Source organism: Pipistrellus kuhlii, unplaced genomic scaffold, assembly GCF_014108245.1.
Source record: "Pipistrellus kuhlii isolate mPipKuh1 unplaced genomic scaffold, mPipKuh1.p scaffold_m20_p_17, whole genome shotgun sequence".
NCBI classification, from domain to species: Eukaryota; Metazoa; Chordata; class Mammalia; order Chiroptera; family Vespertilionidae; genus Pipistrellus; species Pipistrellus kuhlii.
Window position 1 is genome coordinate 15,902,587 of NW_023425482.1, and position 16,246 is coordinate 15,918,832.

Consider the following 16,246-nt stretch of genomic DNA (forward strand, 5'->3'; position numbering starts at 1 on the left):
TTTACAGAGAGGAAGGGAGATGGATAGAGAGTTAGAAACATCAATGAGAGAGAAACATCGACCAGCTGCCTCCTGCACAGCCCCTACTGGGGATGTGCCAGCAACCAATGTACATGCCCTTGACCGGAATCGAACCTGGGGGCCCTTCAGTCCGCAGACCGACGCTCTATCCACCGGTTTCGGCTGGTTAGGCCTTTTGAAAGCTCAGGACTAGACTGGAGAGAACCAGTCAAAGAAAGATGCGTCCGAGGACACTTCCTGGTACGTGAGGGCAGTTCTGCTGTTGGCAGTGCTGCTCGCTCTAGCTCTCCTTGAAGTCCCCTCCTCCATCGGAGGTGTGTGCAGTCTCGTGACTAACAGCCTGGGCTTCAGCCAGGGAGGGGTGTAGTCCCCAGGAGGCCACCCAAAAAGCACCTTGTTTATAGGGCCAGCCTGGGGACTTATTTGCCAAAAGCCCGTCACCCATGACATTACCGCCTGGTGGCTCCAGGACTTTCAAACGGTGATTAAACCAGGGCAGCAGGAGGAGGGAGCAGAAGGACGGGAGAAAGTGACCCCTACTTGCCTCTCTCCCTCCCCCCTGCACCTCATCCTCTGTGGGCAGCGCCCCAATGGCGTCGGTCCACAAATGCCCAAAAATGTTTGCGTGAGAATGTTTACCTTCACATGGTTCATTGCAGAGAGGGCATGAAACAGCCTAAGTGTTCATCCACAGGGGATTGGAGTCCAGTCGGCATGGCGCAGTGGCCAGCCTGTGAACCAGGAGGTCACGGTTTGGTTCCCAGCAGGGCACATGCCCAGGTTTCAGACTCATCCCTAGTTAGGGGCATGCAGGAGGCAGCTGATGAATGATTCTCTCTCATCACAGATGTTTCTCTCTCTCCCTCTCCCTTCCTCTCTGAATTAAATGAATATATATATTTTTTTTTTTTTAAAGAATTTTTAAAATATATATTTTATTGATTTTTTACAGAGAGGAAGAGAGAGGGATAGAGAGTTAGAAACATCGATGAGGGAGAAACATCAATCAGCTGCCTCTTGCACACCTCCTACTGGGGATGTGCCCGCAACCAAGGTACATGCCCTTGACCGGAATCGAACCTGGGACCTTTCAGTCTGCAGACCGACGCTCTATCCGGTTTTTGCTTTTAACCCGGTTTTGGCTTTTAAAGGATTTTTAAAAAGAAAGCGACAACTGCCTTGAGAGCGTCCCTGACTGCTCTGTGCCGGGGATGGCAGCCTGTGAGCTGCTCCCCGTCCTCCATGCCCCTCACATCACCTGGAAACTTTCCAGTGGAAGGGAAAAAACCCTCAAAAGTATTGTTCCCATTTTTTTTTTAGCCAACACTGCTCTGCAAAACTGGGTTTTTAGTAATTTTTAAAAATATATATTTTATTGATTTTTTACAGAGAGGAAGGGAGAGTTAGAGAAATAGAGAGTTAGAAACATCGATCAGTTGCCTCTTGCACACCCCCCACAGGGGATATGCCCGCAACCAAGGTACATGCCCTTGACCGGAATTGAACCCGGGACCTTTCAGTCCCCAGGCCGATGCTCTATCCACTGGGCTAAACCGATTTTGGCTTTAGTAGTTTTTAAAGTCAAACCTTAGAGCCCGAACAAAAGGGACGTTTGCTCTGCTTCCGGATGCCCGGAGATTGGAGATGAAAGATGCACCAGAGGACTCTGACCCCCTGGAACCAAACATAAACAATGGTGGACGGTTCACAGTCACAAAAGAAAACGTTAGGGTGTAATTCTTTCACATTAATATTTTAAAATAGAATGTATATAAGTTTTAAATGTCAATGTAGAGTTGCCAACTGCCCTTCCTTGGGAAAGATTGACTCTTACTATGGAAGTATGTGTTTCCTACTTATTTGGTATCACAATTTCCTTTCTTTCTTTTTTTAACCCTCACCCTATTTTTCATTAATATTGAGAGAGAAAGAGAGAGAGAGAGAGGGAGGGAGAACCATCAACCGGTCGCTTCCTGTACGCCCCCCAACCAGAGATTGAACCCAAAACCTAGGTGTGTGCCCTGAAATCAAACCCACAACCTTTCATTGTACAGCACAACACTCCAACCAAATGAGCCACACCGGCCAGGGTGAAATTTCCTTTCATTTATGAAATGCTGCTGATGGCAATTAGGAAATATTTTTATTTGGCAAAATGAAAATGCCTGCAATCGCTTATCAGTCCAATGTACTTTTTGTCCTGCTCATGCCTGTTCTGGGTACTCGGCCAAAGGGCACTGAGAATGTACCGCCCCAAATTATTGTTCCTGGACACCGTCCTGTCCGCCCAGAGGGATGTTATATTCGGTGTGTTCGGTATCCCGGGCCACCGCTCTCCCTAAGCAAACGCGCCCACCCATTTGTTTTCTTTTTCTATCTTTAAAATATATATATATACAGTATTTTATTGATTTTTTACAGAGAGAGGAAGGGAGAGAGATAGAGAGCTAGAAACATCGATGAGAGAGAAACATCAACCAGCTGCCTCCTGCACACCCCCCACTGGGGATGTGCCCACAACCAAGGTACATGCCCTTGACCGGAATCAAACCCGGGACCCCTCAGTCCACAGGCCGACGCTCTATCCACTGAGCCAAACTGGTTTTGGCCACCCATTTGTTTTCTATTTCCCAGAAGCGCGTGCTCTGGGAGCTTCAGGGCTGCGTCCCCAGCAGCCCAGCTCACAGCCACAGCAGTGACTAATGGTCCACCCGGGAAATAGGAACGGAGTGTTTCATAGCATCAGGAGCCCCTTCTAGGCCCCTGGGGGAAAGACACCATAGTTTCCCGCCCTATTGGAATCCGTAATGCCATTGGACAAACGAGACACCTACCAAAACGTCCAAAGACAACAAGAGGCAGGAAATCATAAACACCAACGGTCGCCAGGAGTCACACGGGAAGTATGGTTTTCCGAAAGTCGGAAAACAAAGAGATGTGTCTGGCTGGTGTCGACGGTGGTCGAGAGACTGTTCTGGAATCTAACCTCTCACTGGCGATGGCACTGCCCCAGGCTTAGGTCTCCGCGTCGCTCCAGGGTAATCGTCTTGCCTCCTTCAGACAGTTGTTCCGAAGATTAACAGGGCTGGACACGGAGTAAGCGCCCGTGAATATTTGGGATGTGCCCAACAGGGCCGTCATCCTCCTGGACAGGGTGACATGGGAGGAGGAAGATGCGAGGCCTGTTTAGAAAGGGGGAAATCTTTGCTGCTGGCTAGAGGGAAACGCGACGGCTAATCCAAAGGCTTAGCAGGAGAGGCGTTTGGGAAGGCAGGGCAAAGACTCTACCCAGAGAAGGCTGACGGGGAGCCGGGCTTCCTGTCCCTGCAAACCCCCCCTTGCTGGTCCCGTTTCTCAGGGACCCGCTGCTTCGTGTTCATCGCCACCCTGGGCGTCCCAGTCTTCCTCGCACATCTTTTGTGGCCCTCCAGAGAGCACACCGTTGTCCACAGCACGCCAGCACCAGCATGAAATAAGCCTCAGCTGGCCATATGCTAAGACAGTGGTCGGCAAACTCAGTCAATGGAGCCAAATGTCAACAGGACAACGATTGAAATTTCTTTGGAGAGCCAAATTCTTTAAACTTCTTCTAACACCCAGGCCGTGGTATGTTGTGGAAGAGTCACACGCAAGGGCCGCAGGTAGCTCGTGAGCCGCAGTTTGCCGACCACGGTCCTGAGAGAATGAGCCGTGTGGAGTGGCCGCCAGGGGGCCAGTGGGAGCTCAGTTCCCATGACCTGAAAGGTGGCCTTCCATACGGGGGAGGCACAAGCCCATCTAGCACTGGTCCCGTCACACCCGCTGGTCCCGTCACTCCCACTTTGGAAGAGGAACGTGGACCACCCACTCTGCCTAGAGGCCCTGTTATGTCCTAACAGGGTCTTGGGGAAAAGCAGATGGCAGAGGGTGGGGGTCCCGGCTGCCCACAAACATGGACAGTTCTGCAGATGAAGAAGAAAGCGTGCGTGCGTGTGTGTGTGTGTGTGTGTGTGTGTGGTGTGTGTGTGTGTGTGGTTCTACAGGGACAGAACCAGGAGTGGCCCCTGGAAACCAGAGGCCGCCAGCTGAGCCAAGGACTGGCGCTTTCAGAAAAACAGTCCAGGCTGGAGGGAGCAGAGGAGTGGGCTGCATGGATGGGTGCTGTGCCCCATGCCAGAGGTGACCACCTTTTCTGCTGCTCCCAGGGATTGTTTAGGTGGAGGTACTCCCCAAACAGCTCTGTGTCTGCCACTCGGGGAGCACAGATAAAACCATCCTATCGAATAAAAGGGTTATGTGCAAATTAACTGTCACTCCGCCACAAAGATGGCAGTCCCCATAGCCACCAGATGGCAGCGCCCAGTCCTCTCAGCCCCGCTGGAGTCCCCCAGTCCTGGGGGGTGGCCCCTGAGAGCAGGCAGTGTGAGCGGCCAGGCAGAATGCCTGCTTTATCGCCTCGTCGATGGAGGACCTCTGGGCCCTGGAGAGCCTCTGGGCAGTGGTTGCAGAGCGGCCAGGCCCCTCAGAGAGTTACTGGCGCACAAATTCGTGCACAGGGCTACCAGTGAAAAGATAAGGCATGTGAGAACCCCTTCCCTCAGGCCCCAAAGTGAGCCTTCTGTCTTTTTGAGAGAGATGGTGGAGTTGCAGTAACTGGGGTTGTGGGCACAGAAGGGTTGGATCACCCAACTTCAGAAAGGGGAAAATAACTACTCAGGAGGGAAGGGGAATCAAGAGCTCAGTGATGGGGAGCACCCTGGGGTACTTTGAGAGTGGAGCAGAATTAGACGTGGCAAGATTATTATATGACATTTATGTTGGGTAGTTAGGGAGTTTCGTTGTGTGATATGCCATAAAGTTCACTCTTCTTTGTCTTTAAGAGATCATCAGAGATTTTTTTTTTTTTTTTTTAAGAATACAGGTATTAGCATGGTAGCACAGACTAAAAATTACTGAGATAGCCCTGGCCAGTGTCGCAAAATGGTTACACTAGGGGTGTCGAACTCAATCAGAGAAGGGGCCAAAATCTAAAATCCAGCCTAAATTGCGGGCCGAATGGTTTACTGAACAGTCATAAACTGTCATTGTGATGGAAACGCAGCGGAGTGCAGTGATGACAGCGCGGTGCGGGCCACATTGCAAGGCCTGGCGGGACGGATTTGGCCCGCGGGCCTTGTGTTTGACACATGTGGGTTACACCATCATCTCAAGAACTGAAAGGTCTCACTTTGATTCCTGGTCAAGGGCAAGTACCTGGGCTGTAAGTTCACTCCCTGCCCCTGGTTGGGGCGTGTTCAGGAGGCCACCAGGCGATGTGTCTTTCTCACATTAATGTTTCTCTCTCTCTCTCTCTCTCTCTCTCTCTCTCTCTCTCTCTCTCTCTCTCTTTCTCTCTCTCCCTCTCTCTCTCTCTCTCTCTCTCTCTCTCTCTCTCTCTCTCTGAAAAGCAATGAAAAAAATATTCTCAGGTGAGGATTAAAAGTAAAAATAGTATCAGACCTAGGCAAGACCATGCAAGCTGCCTTTATTTGGGTTACTGGTGAGTTTTCCCCAGAAAATGCCAGTATCACTGTCACCATCCGGTTCTCTCGGTTCACCTGGTAGCAAAAATGTCAGAATCGTGCCAATAGCCACCGCAACTGGCTGCTCAGACAGTCTCCTTGGGTTCTTGCTGATACCCAGCTTCCAAGGTCTCGTCCGTGGCCACCAGCATCACCGTGTCCTTCAGTCACAGGGACTCGGGGGATGGGCCCCCCGGCGAACCGTCTGCCCACCCTTCCCGCGAGGAAGCATGAGTTTCAGCTACGTGCCAGCCTGCCCTCCCCTGCCTCGCCCGGCCACATCAGGGCCAGCGGGGACCATGTGACTTTCCTAGCGCATTCTACTTCCTTCTGACTCTGCCTCTCTGCCACTGCGATTTCACCTTGAGCCCATTTGGGCACTCCTCTGCCAGTGTCACCGTGTGTGGCGACCGACCCACACACGGGAGTTCCTGGAGGGACCGTCTCCCTCGCTCTCCGCTGCCTCTCTTTCTTGTGGGCACATGGGCCTAGCCGGCCCCGCCTGTGACCCACGGGCTCCGCGGAATTCCTGGGGAGGGTAGTCATAGGGCATGGCACAGCGAGCCCGCAGGGTGACTTCCTGTGACTCCCTCTGCCTGACACCTGGCACGGACCAGGAGGGAGGCTGGCAGGGACCTCGTTGCCCAGAACACTCCTGCTAATGGCTCATTTCCCTACAGTCTCTGCTTCTGCTCCCCCGCCCACCCACCCACCCTCCACCCTGGGATCTTTCTGCCTCTTGTTTTTTTGGAGAAATTGTTTTTTTATTTTATTTATTTTTTTAAATATTTCTTTATTGATTTCAGAGAGGAAGGGAGAGGGATAGAGAGATAGAAACATCAATGATGAGAGAGAATCATTGATCGGCTGCCTTCTGCACGTCCCCTACTGGGGATTGAGCCCACAACCCGGGCATGTGCCTTTGGCTGGAATCGAACCTGGGACCCTTTGGTCCACAAGCTGATGCTCTATCCACTGAGCCAAACCGGCTAGGGCAGAAATAGTTTTCTTTTAAAGGAGAAGAAGCATGCAGAGAATAATACCATGCACATCATTGTTGGCCTCCCCGTGCACAGTTCTCCTCAATATCCTTGGTCTCCGTCCACCCTGCCCCGCCATGGGCTCCCGCCACTCCTGGCTGCCTGAACGTGGGCGGCTGAGTGCTCTGCCCTCACCCGCTGTGAGTAACCGCCCATCCCTCCTCTCTCCAGGGTTCCATGGAGAACGGGCCTGCGGTCTCTGCGGACTCTCAGAAGACAGACCCGGCGATGGAGCCGAAGCTCAGAGCGGTAGACTGGGACAAGGTAACTGGCGCAGGACCGGGTGGAAGGGAGACCGGGCTCCCACGGCCAAGGAGAGGGTGTGCGGAGCCAAAGGCCGGAGTTATTTGTGACCTTCGCCCAGGAAGACGAGGCTGGGAAGCAGACGCCTGCTGCGCACCAGCATCACCTGGCAGCACGCGTGACCGAGGCGGTGGTGGGGGCGGGAGAACTGTGCATGGGGAGCTTTGTACAGAGCCAAACCCAAGCACCCATGGGAGGGTCCCCGGGGACCCCTGACAGCGGGAAGGGCACAGGGCAGGGTCAGCAGGCCCAGACAGACGGCTGGACGGGTGCACGGGCAGAGCTGCCGCAATCACTTGCCAGGGTCACGGTGGGACCTGCTGGGGCGGCGGAGGCAGAGCGAACTCTCTGCAGTGTTTGTCTGCAGGGCCCGACACCGAAACGCTCTTGGTGTGCGGAGCCCAGCCTCTCGGGGGATCAGGCAGGCCCCCTTTGTTGGTCGCAGGTGGAAACGGAACCTCTCTGCATGGGGCCCAGGAGGAGAAGCAGCGTGGCCGGGGGGCCCTGGAGGGAACACAGATGTAGAAGCCATGTCCCTCCAGCCTAGGTCATAGGTCTGTCCCACTGTCATTTTGCCATTTCTTCCTGGAAAAGACACAAGTGGGTCATCCATAGGTGTTCCTGCCTAGGCTGGACAGCAGGTAAGAGACAAGCAGGACAGGCCTCTGTGCCAGGCAGCTCACAATCTGGTGGTAGGACAGTACAATCTGGGGAGTTTCAAGAAGCATGCCTAAGGGACACAGGTGAGCAGAGGAGGGTGAGCCGAGGAAAGGCGGGGGTCTCTGGAAAGCTTACTGTTTTTTTGTTTTGTTTTTAATGTATTTTTATTGTTTTTTTACAGAGAGGAAGAGAGAGGGATAGAGAGTCAGAAACATCGATGAGAGAGAATCATCAATCAGCTGCCTCTTGCACACCCACTACTGGGGATGTGCCTGCAACCAAGGTACATGCCCTTGACTGGAATCAAACCTGGTACCCTTCAGTTCGCAGGCTGACGCTCTATCCACTGAGCCAAACCGGTTTCGGCTGGAAAGCTTAACTGTTTGCCAGGCCCCTTTGGCCAGGACTCTCGGGGATGGTGTCTGTCTCAGGGGAACTGCACCGCCTTTGAGGGAGCGGTCAGCCCACAACAAGGACGTGCCTGTGTGTGCTCTGCGGGAAAGGCTGGGACAGGTTGTTCCATGCCATCCCCCCCCACACCCCCAGAGGCATGTAACCAAAAGGGAGAGAGAAGGCCGGGGAGGAGAAGGCTAGCCGGACCCCACCGCAGGCCCCCAGGGCGCTCCCCGGAACCTGGTGTGCTGGCTCTGAGCCCCAGGTTGGCCACGTGTGCTCAGTGCCCAGGCCAGGGCTGAGGCCGGGGGGGGGGGGGGTGTCTTGCTACAAATGGATGACTTCTCTGGAAGTTTGGGGACTTGGGCTTGCTCTGGATGCGGGCAGGACGGAGGGGGAGACAGCCAGCTTGAATGGTGCAAGGACCCCAAAGCTGTGGAGTCAGGACCTCGCCCTGGGATAGGAGGGAAATGAGGAGGGTGGGACTGAGGGCTGGACAGAGAAGGCGCCTCAGCAGTCAGCTCAGGGCTCACGGCCAGGGGGCGGGACTAAAAGTAGCCATGAGGAGGGATCCTTGGCACCAGCATCTGTGGGCTTGGCTCAGGGGTTGGACGTTGGAAAGAAAATACGTTACTGAGGAAACTGGCCGGGGTTGGAAAAGTATGATCTTGCTTCGGGAGAGGATCCTCCCAGCCTACCGGGGCTGCAGGTCCCCAGCCCCGTCCCTGCACAGGGGTTTGGGTGGGTAGGGGTCAAGGCCACCCAGGCCTGTCCCACCATCACCTGTGCCTCCACCTGAGGGGAAAAGGGACCTCCCCTTCCCCCTCCTCCCCTGGGGCCTGCTCCTCCTGGCTCTTTGCCTGCATGTTCAGACACAGGTCATACCTGACTCACCTTCCCCGCCTCTGTCATTCTTTCACACAACCTTCCGTCTTCCCCATCAGGGCTGAGAGAGAGGGGCAAGGGCTAGACCAGTGGTCGGCAAACTCATTAGTCAACAGAGCCAAATATCAACAGTACCACGTTTGAAATATCTTTGGAGAGCCAAATTTTTTAAACTTAAACTTCTTCTAATGCCACTTCTTCAAAATAGATTCATCCAGGCTGTGGTCTTTTGTGGAAGAGTCACACTCAAGGGGCCAAAGAGCCACATGTGGCTCATGAGCCACAGTTTGCGGACCTCAGGGCTAGACCAAGAGAGGATAAGGAGAACCACCCTAGCAAAGGGCTCCCAGCACCCCTAGGAGACCCAGCCTGGGGAGCTGGGCTTCCCTGGAAGAGGGAAGAGGGAACAGTGCTTTCTTTGCCTCCCCCCCCCCTTTTTTTAAAAAAATTCACCTACCTCTAGGGCAAAGGGACTTGCCAAAGTTATCCCTTTATGTGTTGCATTCAAGGGGAGCTCCTCTGGGCATGGCTGAGGAAGGGAGCCTTGGGCCCCCATGGCCACGCCTCCCCTAGGAGGTGGGACAGAGTGGGCCATGCTGGAAAGAGCCAGGGGACCTGGGTGCTGGGGCACAGGGAGGAGGTAGCGCAGAAGAGCCAGAAAGCCAGCCCAGGGGGTGGTATAGTCTGATTTTCAGGTTCTGCATGGAAGGTTATTGGAACCATTTCTTAAAAAAAAAAAAAGAATATATATATATATATATATATATATATATATATATATATATATATATATATATATATATTTCTGAAGCCGGTTTGGCTCAGTGGATAGAGCGTTGGCCTGCAGACTGAAAGGTTCGATTCCTGTCAAGGGCATGTACATTGGTTGCGGGGCACATCCCCAATAGGGAGCGTGCAGGAGGCAGCTGGTCGATGTTTCTCTGTCATCAATGTTTCTAACTCTCTATCCCTCTCCCTTCTTCTCTGTAGAAATCAATAAAATATATTTTTTAAAATATATATATATATATTTTATTGCCCTGACCAGTTTGGTTCAGTGCATAGAGCATCAGCCTGTGGACTGAAGGGTCCCAGGTTCAATTCCAGTCAAGGCATGTACCTTGGTTGTGGGCACATCCCCAGTAGGAGGTGTGCAGGGGGCAGCTGATCGATGTTTCTCTCTCATCGATGTTTCTAGCTCTCTATCCCTCTCCCCTCCTCTCTGTAAAAAGTCAATAAAATATATTTAAATATATGTACTTGAGTCCCGGTGCACAATATTTGTGCATGTGAGCGGGAGGGGGGGGGTGAGTTGTCCCTCAGCCCAGCCTGCACCCTCTCCAATCTGGGACCCCTCGAGGGATGCCCAACTGCCTGTTTAGACCAGATCTCGGTGGGATCGGGGCCTAAACAGGCAGTTGGATATCCCTCTCACAATCCAGGACTGCTGACTCCCAACTGCTCGCCTGCCTGCCTTCCTGATTGCCCTAACCACTTCTGCCTGCCAGCCTGATCACCCCCTAACCATTCACTCCCTTACAGGCCATCTTGTGTTGATCGCCTTCAACTGCCCTCCCTTGTAAGCCTAGTCCCTGCCAACTGCCCTTCCCTGCTGGCCATCTTGTGTCCACATAGGTGCAGGATCTTTGACTACATGGGGGAAGCCATCTTGAGTGTTGGAGTGATGGTCAATCTGCATATTACTCTTTTATTAGATAGGATAGAGGCTGGGTCCACGGGTGGGGGCCATCTGGTTTGCCCTGAAGGGTGTCCCGGATCAGGGTGGGGGTTCCCTTGGGGCGTGGGGCGGCCTGGGCGAGGGGCCTGTGTTGGTTTGCAGGCCAGCCATGCCCCCTGGCAATCCAAGCAGAAGCCCTGGTTTCTGGGATATATTTACTTTCTACAATTGAAACTTTATAGACTGAAGTGGAGCCAAGCCTCCCGCTCATTCAGTGGCGCAGTTGTTTCTGTTTGGATTTGTTTACCTTCTATAATTGAAACTTTGTAGACTTGGGCAGCAAGGGCAGGCAGAAAGCTTGGCTTCCTCCGTTGCCGGGAAACACCTCCCTCCTGCTCATCTTGGTTAGGTTTATTTGCATACTAGCTCTGATTGGCTGGTGGGTGTGTTTTTGGGTGTGGCTTATGGAATGGAGTGATGATTAATTTGCATATTACTCTTTTATTAGGTAGGGCATATATATTATTGATTTTAGAGAGGAAGGAGGAGAGAGAGAGAAAAAAAAATCAATATGAAAATCATTGATCGACTGCCTCCTGCACACCCCCTACTCGGGATCGAGCCCACAACCTGGGGATGTGCCCTGATGGAGAACGGAACCATGATCTCCTGGTTCATGGGTTGAAGCTGAACCACGGAGCCACATCCGCTGGGCCATTAGAACCATTTCTAAGTCGTCCCTCCGATCGCCCAGCCAGGCAGGATCCAGGCTTCCTTGTGGGATGAGAATCAGGTTCCAGCCCCTCACCCTGCACTATACCCTACACATCTCCCGTTCTCTGGAGCCTCGCCTGCCTGGGGCTCGCCCAGAGCAGGTGACAGGAGCTTCCCGCTGTTCCCGGCTCCGGACACACCTGTCCCGTTTGTCCCACTGCTTCGCTGTGTGGGCTCCGAGCCCTCCCCTGGCAGCCTCCTCCGTCTGCCCACTGTTCGGTCCAGCTTTCCGATACCAGACGAAACTGGTGTGGCTTAAAGTGTTTGCAGAAGTCCCTGCCCAAATCCCTCTGGGCAGCAGAGTTAGACCCAATTAACATTTCTTTTATTGAGCTCTTACCACTGGAGGCCAAGCACTTTGAATTTATGATCCAATTATCTAATTTAATACCCTCACAACAGAATAGATAAGATTCTCAGATCCCAGTTTAACGACGAGGAAGAGCTTCAGCCGCCTGCCCAGAGTCACTCTGCTGGTTCGCTCAGCACAGCCAGTGCTTACTGCTGAGCCCCTCCCCCGTGGGTGTCCTTCCACGTGTCCTGCCCACCCTGGAGGCCTGTGCCCGGGAGAGGGCGTGGCAGAGGGAGGGAGGAGGCTGAGTGGGACCCCGGAGGGAGGTGTTTCCAGAGCTTTGCACACCCTCTTCCCCATCCCGCCCCTCAGGCTAAGGCAGACGCCAGCAGAACCCGCTCTCACTCTCCCTCCGCTGAGTGCAAGCCACTCTCTTCCCTTAAGAGACCGATAGACTAAGGTGACCAGACGTCCCGCTTTGGGCAGGACAGTCCCGATTTTTAACAATTTGTCCCGCGTCCCAAGGCGTTGTAAAAAAGTCTCGATTTTTGGAGAATCAGGACTTTTTTAAAAAGCCACAGGACGCGGGACAAATTGTCAAAAATCGGGACTGTCCCGCCAAAAGCGGACGCCTGGTCACTTAACAGAAGACTCATCCAGCCAGGTGTGTCACAAAGCAAAATGCAACGGTGGGCTCTCAAAGTCCCCTTGCCACACACACACACACACACACACACGCACACGCACACGCACACGCACACGCACACAAGCACACATACAAGCGCACACACACGCACACACTCCTTAGCCTCAGGGGCTGCCCCAAGGGTCCCAGGGCCTGGCGGATGTTGATATGGGCCACTCGGGTGAGCCTTTTGGGATCCTCAGTGAAGTCACTTCCCAGGAAAACAGCCCCTGGATCTGACCAAGGGCCCTCTTGGCCTGCCCACCTCCGGGCAGCCCGGACTCACCTCCCAGTTCTGCATCCCCCCTCCCTGTCACCTCGGGCTCCTTTCCCCCCTTGGCCTGCCCCAGAGGGATCCACAGCGACCTCCCCAAGACTGTCCTTGCTGGGCCAGGGTCTTGAGTTTTCTCCCTGTTGGCTCCCTGGGCTGGAGACCATGGGCCCTCTTCCAAAGAGCTCAGAATTGCTCAAAAACACCCACCCCATCTCCCCCAGGGAGAAAGCAGGTAGGAGGGCTGGGCACCGCCCTCTGCATCCTGTGAGGGCAGCGGACGGGGCAGGCTCGAGTTGGAGATGCCACTGGGTGACCATAGGAGCTATGTTCTGGAAGATGGAATAAAGAAGGGGGCCGGAGACCAGAATGCCAGGACACAGGCTTTACTGAAGAGAAGACTACCACTGCCGGCTGCTTCCAGAGAGAGAGAGAGCAGAAGAGAGTGAGGGCCGGGGTACAGGCACCTTTAAGGGGAGGAAAGAGAGGGGACGGGGCTTAGGGCACTCAGCACACGCTGATTGGTGGTTTCATGTAAGGCACATGATTAGGGACCTAGGGGCTTAGAAATGGGGGGGGGGGCCCTTAGGGTACTTGGCAGGTGCTGATTGGTGGTTCAGTGCTCAGGAATGTCCGGCTGCAGGTGGAGTTTACGTCCGTCCATCAATTGGAGGAAGGAGGGTCTATCATGTTCTGTTTCTCCCTCAGCAAGTGGGAGGGAGTTATTCCCATCCCTACAGTGTGGGGTTGTCAGGAGGACCGGAAGAGGGGACGCAGGGCTATCAGAAAGCAAGCGGCCAGTGCAAGACCAGCCCACTTCTCTCTAGGATGGGGGGGGGGGGGCAAAGCCACTTTGCTGTTCTGCCCCAAGCACTGAGGTCACCCTGGCATTCTGCATGGTACCTGGCGATCCTCCCTCGAGGGGGGCTTTGACTCCTTCACCCCCTGCTCCCGGCCACTCTCAGCTCCCTGAACCCTCACAGGAACCCCAGTGGTTTGTACACCGTGGCTCATGAGCCACATGCAGCTCTTTGGCCCCTTGCGTGTGGCTCTTCCACAAAATACCACGGCCTGGGCGAGTCTATTTTGAGAGCTCACCGCTGCATTTTGCTTTGTGACACAGCTGGCTGGATAAGTCCACCTGTCTCTTAAGGGAAGAGAGTGGCTTACACCCGACCACTGAGCTACCCTATCACCTGAGTACAGGGAGGAGGACGCTGGTCCAGAACCGCCTCTGTGCATTTGCACATAGGAGCTTCCAGGGAGAGGAGCCACCTCTGCAAGGCCATCAAGGGCCCCCATGGACGCCCACACTGAACACCCCTGCTGGGCCCCTCACAGCCTCTGTGCTGGCTGGCTCTCACCATGGGGTCCTGAGCCAGCGGACAGGCCCCACCTCCAGCACCTGCAGCTGAGCGTCTGGCCTGTGTCCTCACCTGTAAAGCGGGGTCGTTGCCGGCCCTAATTCTCCACATCACAACCCGCAGAGGAGAATGGCCATGGAGTCTGGGCCCAGGGGGCTGTGACCAGGATGCAGGACGCTACATCCTGGAATTCCTGTCCGGCTCCTCGTCCTCACTCCCCTCCCCACCAACCCCCACAGGTCGGAGGCCCATCGCAGCCTTCCTGGCTCAGAGAGCTGCCCCGGAGCAGCGGTGAGCTCTGGGGTCTGGGCGGGCATTTCTGCAAACAATCGCCTTGGCCTGCCACTGTGGCCGAGGGAGGAGCTGCTGGCACAGAGCAGCTGCCCCCTCGCCCTGCCTGTGCCCCTTCTGCAGAGCGGCAGGTACCAGCTCTCGCTCCTGCGCTGGGGCTGCCCGGGAAAGCGCTCTGTGCCACCTGGCTCTGTGCTGCCCAGGAGCGGGGGCACCTGGGAAAGGGCGAGAACGAGGAGGCCCCCTCCCCAGCCTGGCAGCACGCATGCCCTTCCACCCACCCTCCGGGGCGGCGGGCTGCCCTTTCCCCCTGCCTGGCCCTGCTGCAGCCGCATTCCTGGCATAGCCCGAGAGGCCCAGGCCCTCCCCCTCCCCCTCCCTTTGGGGCAGGGGCAGAGCTGCGTGGGGGAGGGGAATGGGACACACACAGTTGGCACAAGGTGCTTTAACCCAACTCTCCCTGGACTTGCATGTGTTTTGCGGGGGGGGGGGGTCCCCAGCCTGTTGCTTGGGGTCTTGGGGTTCACCAAAGACCCCTCACCCTCACCTAGGCAGTCCCGCTTTAGCTGGGCAACCCTGAGGGACTCGCTTGCCCTCTCTGTGTAAAGGAGGATTTGCCATGGTGAGGGTTGCTATGGAGGTGTGACCTATTCAGAACTCACCCCCTCTCACACACACCTGACCTCCTGCAGAGGCTGTCAGACCTTCCATGCCTCCCCAGCCCCCCAAGCCTTAGGAAGCAGGGGTGGGAAGAGGGCAGGATCCCGTATCAGCTTGGGAGGAAGAGAGCCATTCCTGGGAGGGTTAGCCAAGGGGTCCTCTGCCAGGGAGGGCAGGAAGTGGGATTTATCCCGAGACCCTGCCTGTAAGATGAAACAGAGAAGGCCGGAGACCGGGATGGCAGGACACAGGCTTTACCGAAGAGAAGAGTACCACTGCCGGCTGCTTCCAGAGAGAGTGGAAGAGAGCGAGGGCCGGGGCACAAGCACCTTTAAGGGGAGGATAGGGGACGGGGCTTAGGGCACTCAGCACACGCTGATTGGTGATTAGGGACCTAGGGACTTAGGAATCAGGGGCTTTGGGTATTTGGCAGGTGCTGATGGGTGGTTCGGTGCTCAGGAATGTCCAGCCTCAGGTGGGGTTTACGTCTGTCCATCAACTGGAGGAAGGGAGGATCGATCACTGCCCACTCACGGGATCCGAACTACCGTGTTTTTTTGCATCCTCCCTTCCCACAATGAGTTTCCAGCCAGCCGCCACGTTGGAAATGACCAGCAAGTGAGAGCTGTTGAGCACCTTAGCACCCAGCTCAGACTTCCTTTTCAGGAGTCAGAGCTGGTAGAGAATTGAGAAAAGACACCTGTCATTACTTGGGCGGAGCACACCGTGAATGTCCCCGCTCCTGGGGGACCGTGTGGTCCCAGGTTTGAGGGGAGGGGAGGAAGGAGGCTCCTGCCTCAGGGCCAGCCAACCCCCTCCCAAGAGTCACGTAAGCCCCCCGGGCCTCACTGTCCTCATCCATAACATGGGGAAGAGTCAGCAGGTGGGACATCTCTACATACATGGAAGCTCATTTTACTTCCCCTGGAATGGTGGGCAGAGGCTCCCGTGGGAGAAGTGCAGGCGCTGGCCTTCCAGGACCGAGGGAGGTGTTTGCAGAGGAAGAGGGAGCCTTCCTGGGAGTCCTCCAGGTGGCGCGTTAGCCCCCGGAGTGAAGTGGTCCTTCCCGGGCACCCAGGGGCGCTATCTCGGGCAGAAATGCCCTGGGGGCTGGACACAGAGCCTGGGTGTGAGGCCCTCCAGGGCCAGCGAGCTGGTCAGAGGCAGCCTCAGGACCAGCGCTAGACAGCGAGTCCGCCATTTGTATGGTGCCTGCCTACGGGTCTGCTCAGGGAGGGTCCGAAGTCGTGTACAAAGGTCAGATGGCCAACAGGGCATCCACTGAAAGCCCCTGTGTTCCAAGGGGCCGGGGACCTGGGGGGGGGGGGGGGGCTGGCTCCGTTCCCACCACCCCTGTATACAAATGCTTCTTCAGCAGTCCAGCTTCAG

At 55.2% G+C, this 16,246-nt stretch overlaps 1 protein-coding gene across 1 annotated transcript in view; it reads left to right on the forward strand.

Moving 5' to 3' along the window:
• Window positions 1–16,246, forward strand: part of FA2H (fatty acid 2-hydroxylase) — a 49,345-nt gene that overhangs the window by 20,244 nt on the left and 12,855 nt on the right. Inside the window, exon 2 of the mRNA XM_036440837.2 lies at window positions 6,773–6,865. Coding sequence (XP_036296730.1) covers window positions 6,773–6,865 — 93 coding nt within the window. The remainder of the gene's footprint in view (window positions 1–6,772; window positions 6,866–16,246) is intronic.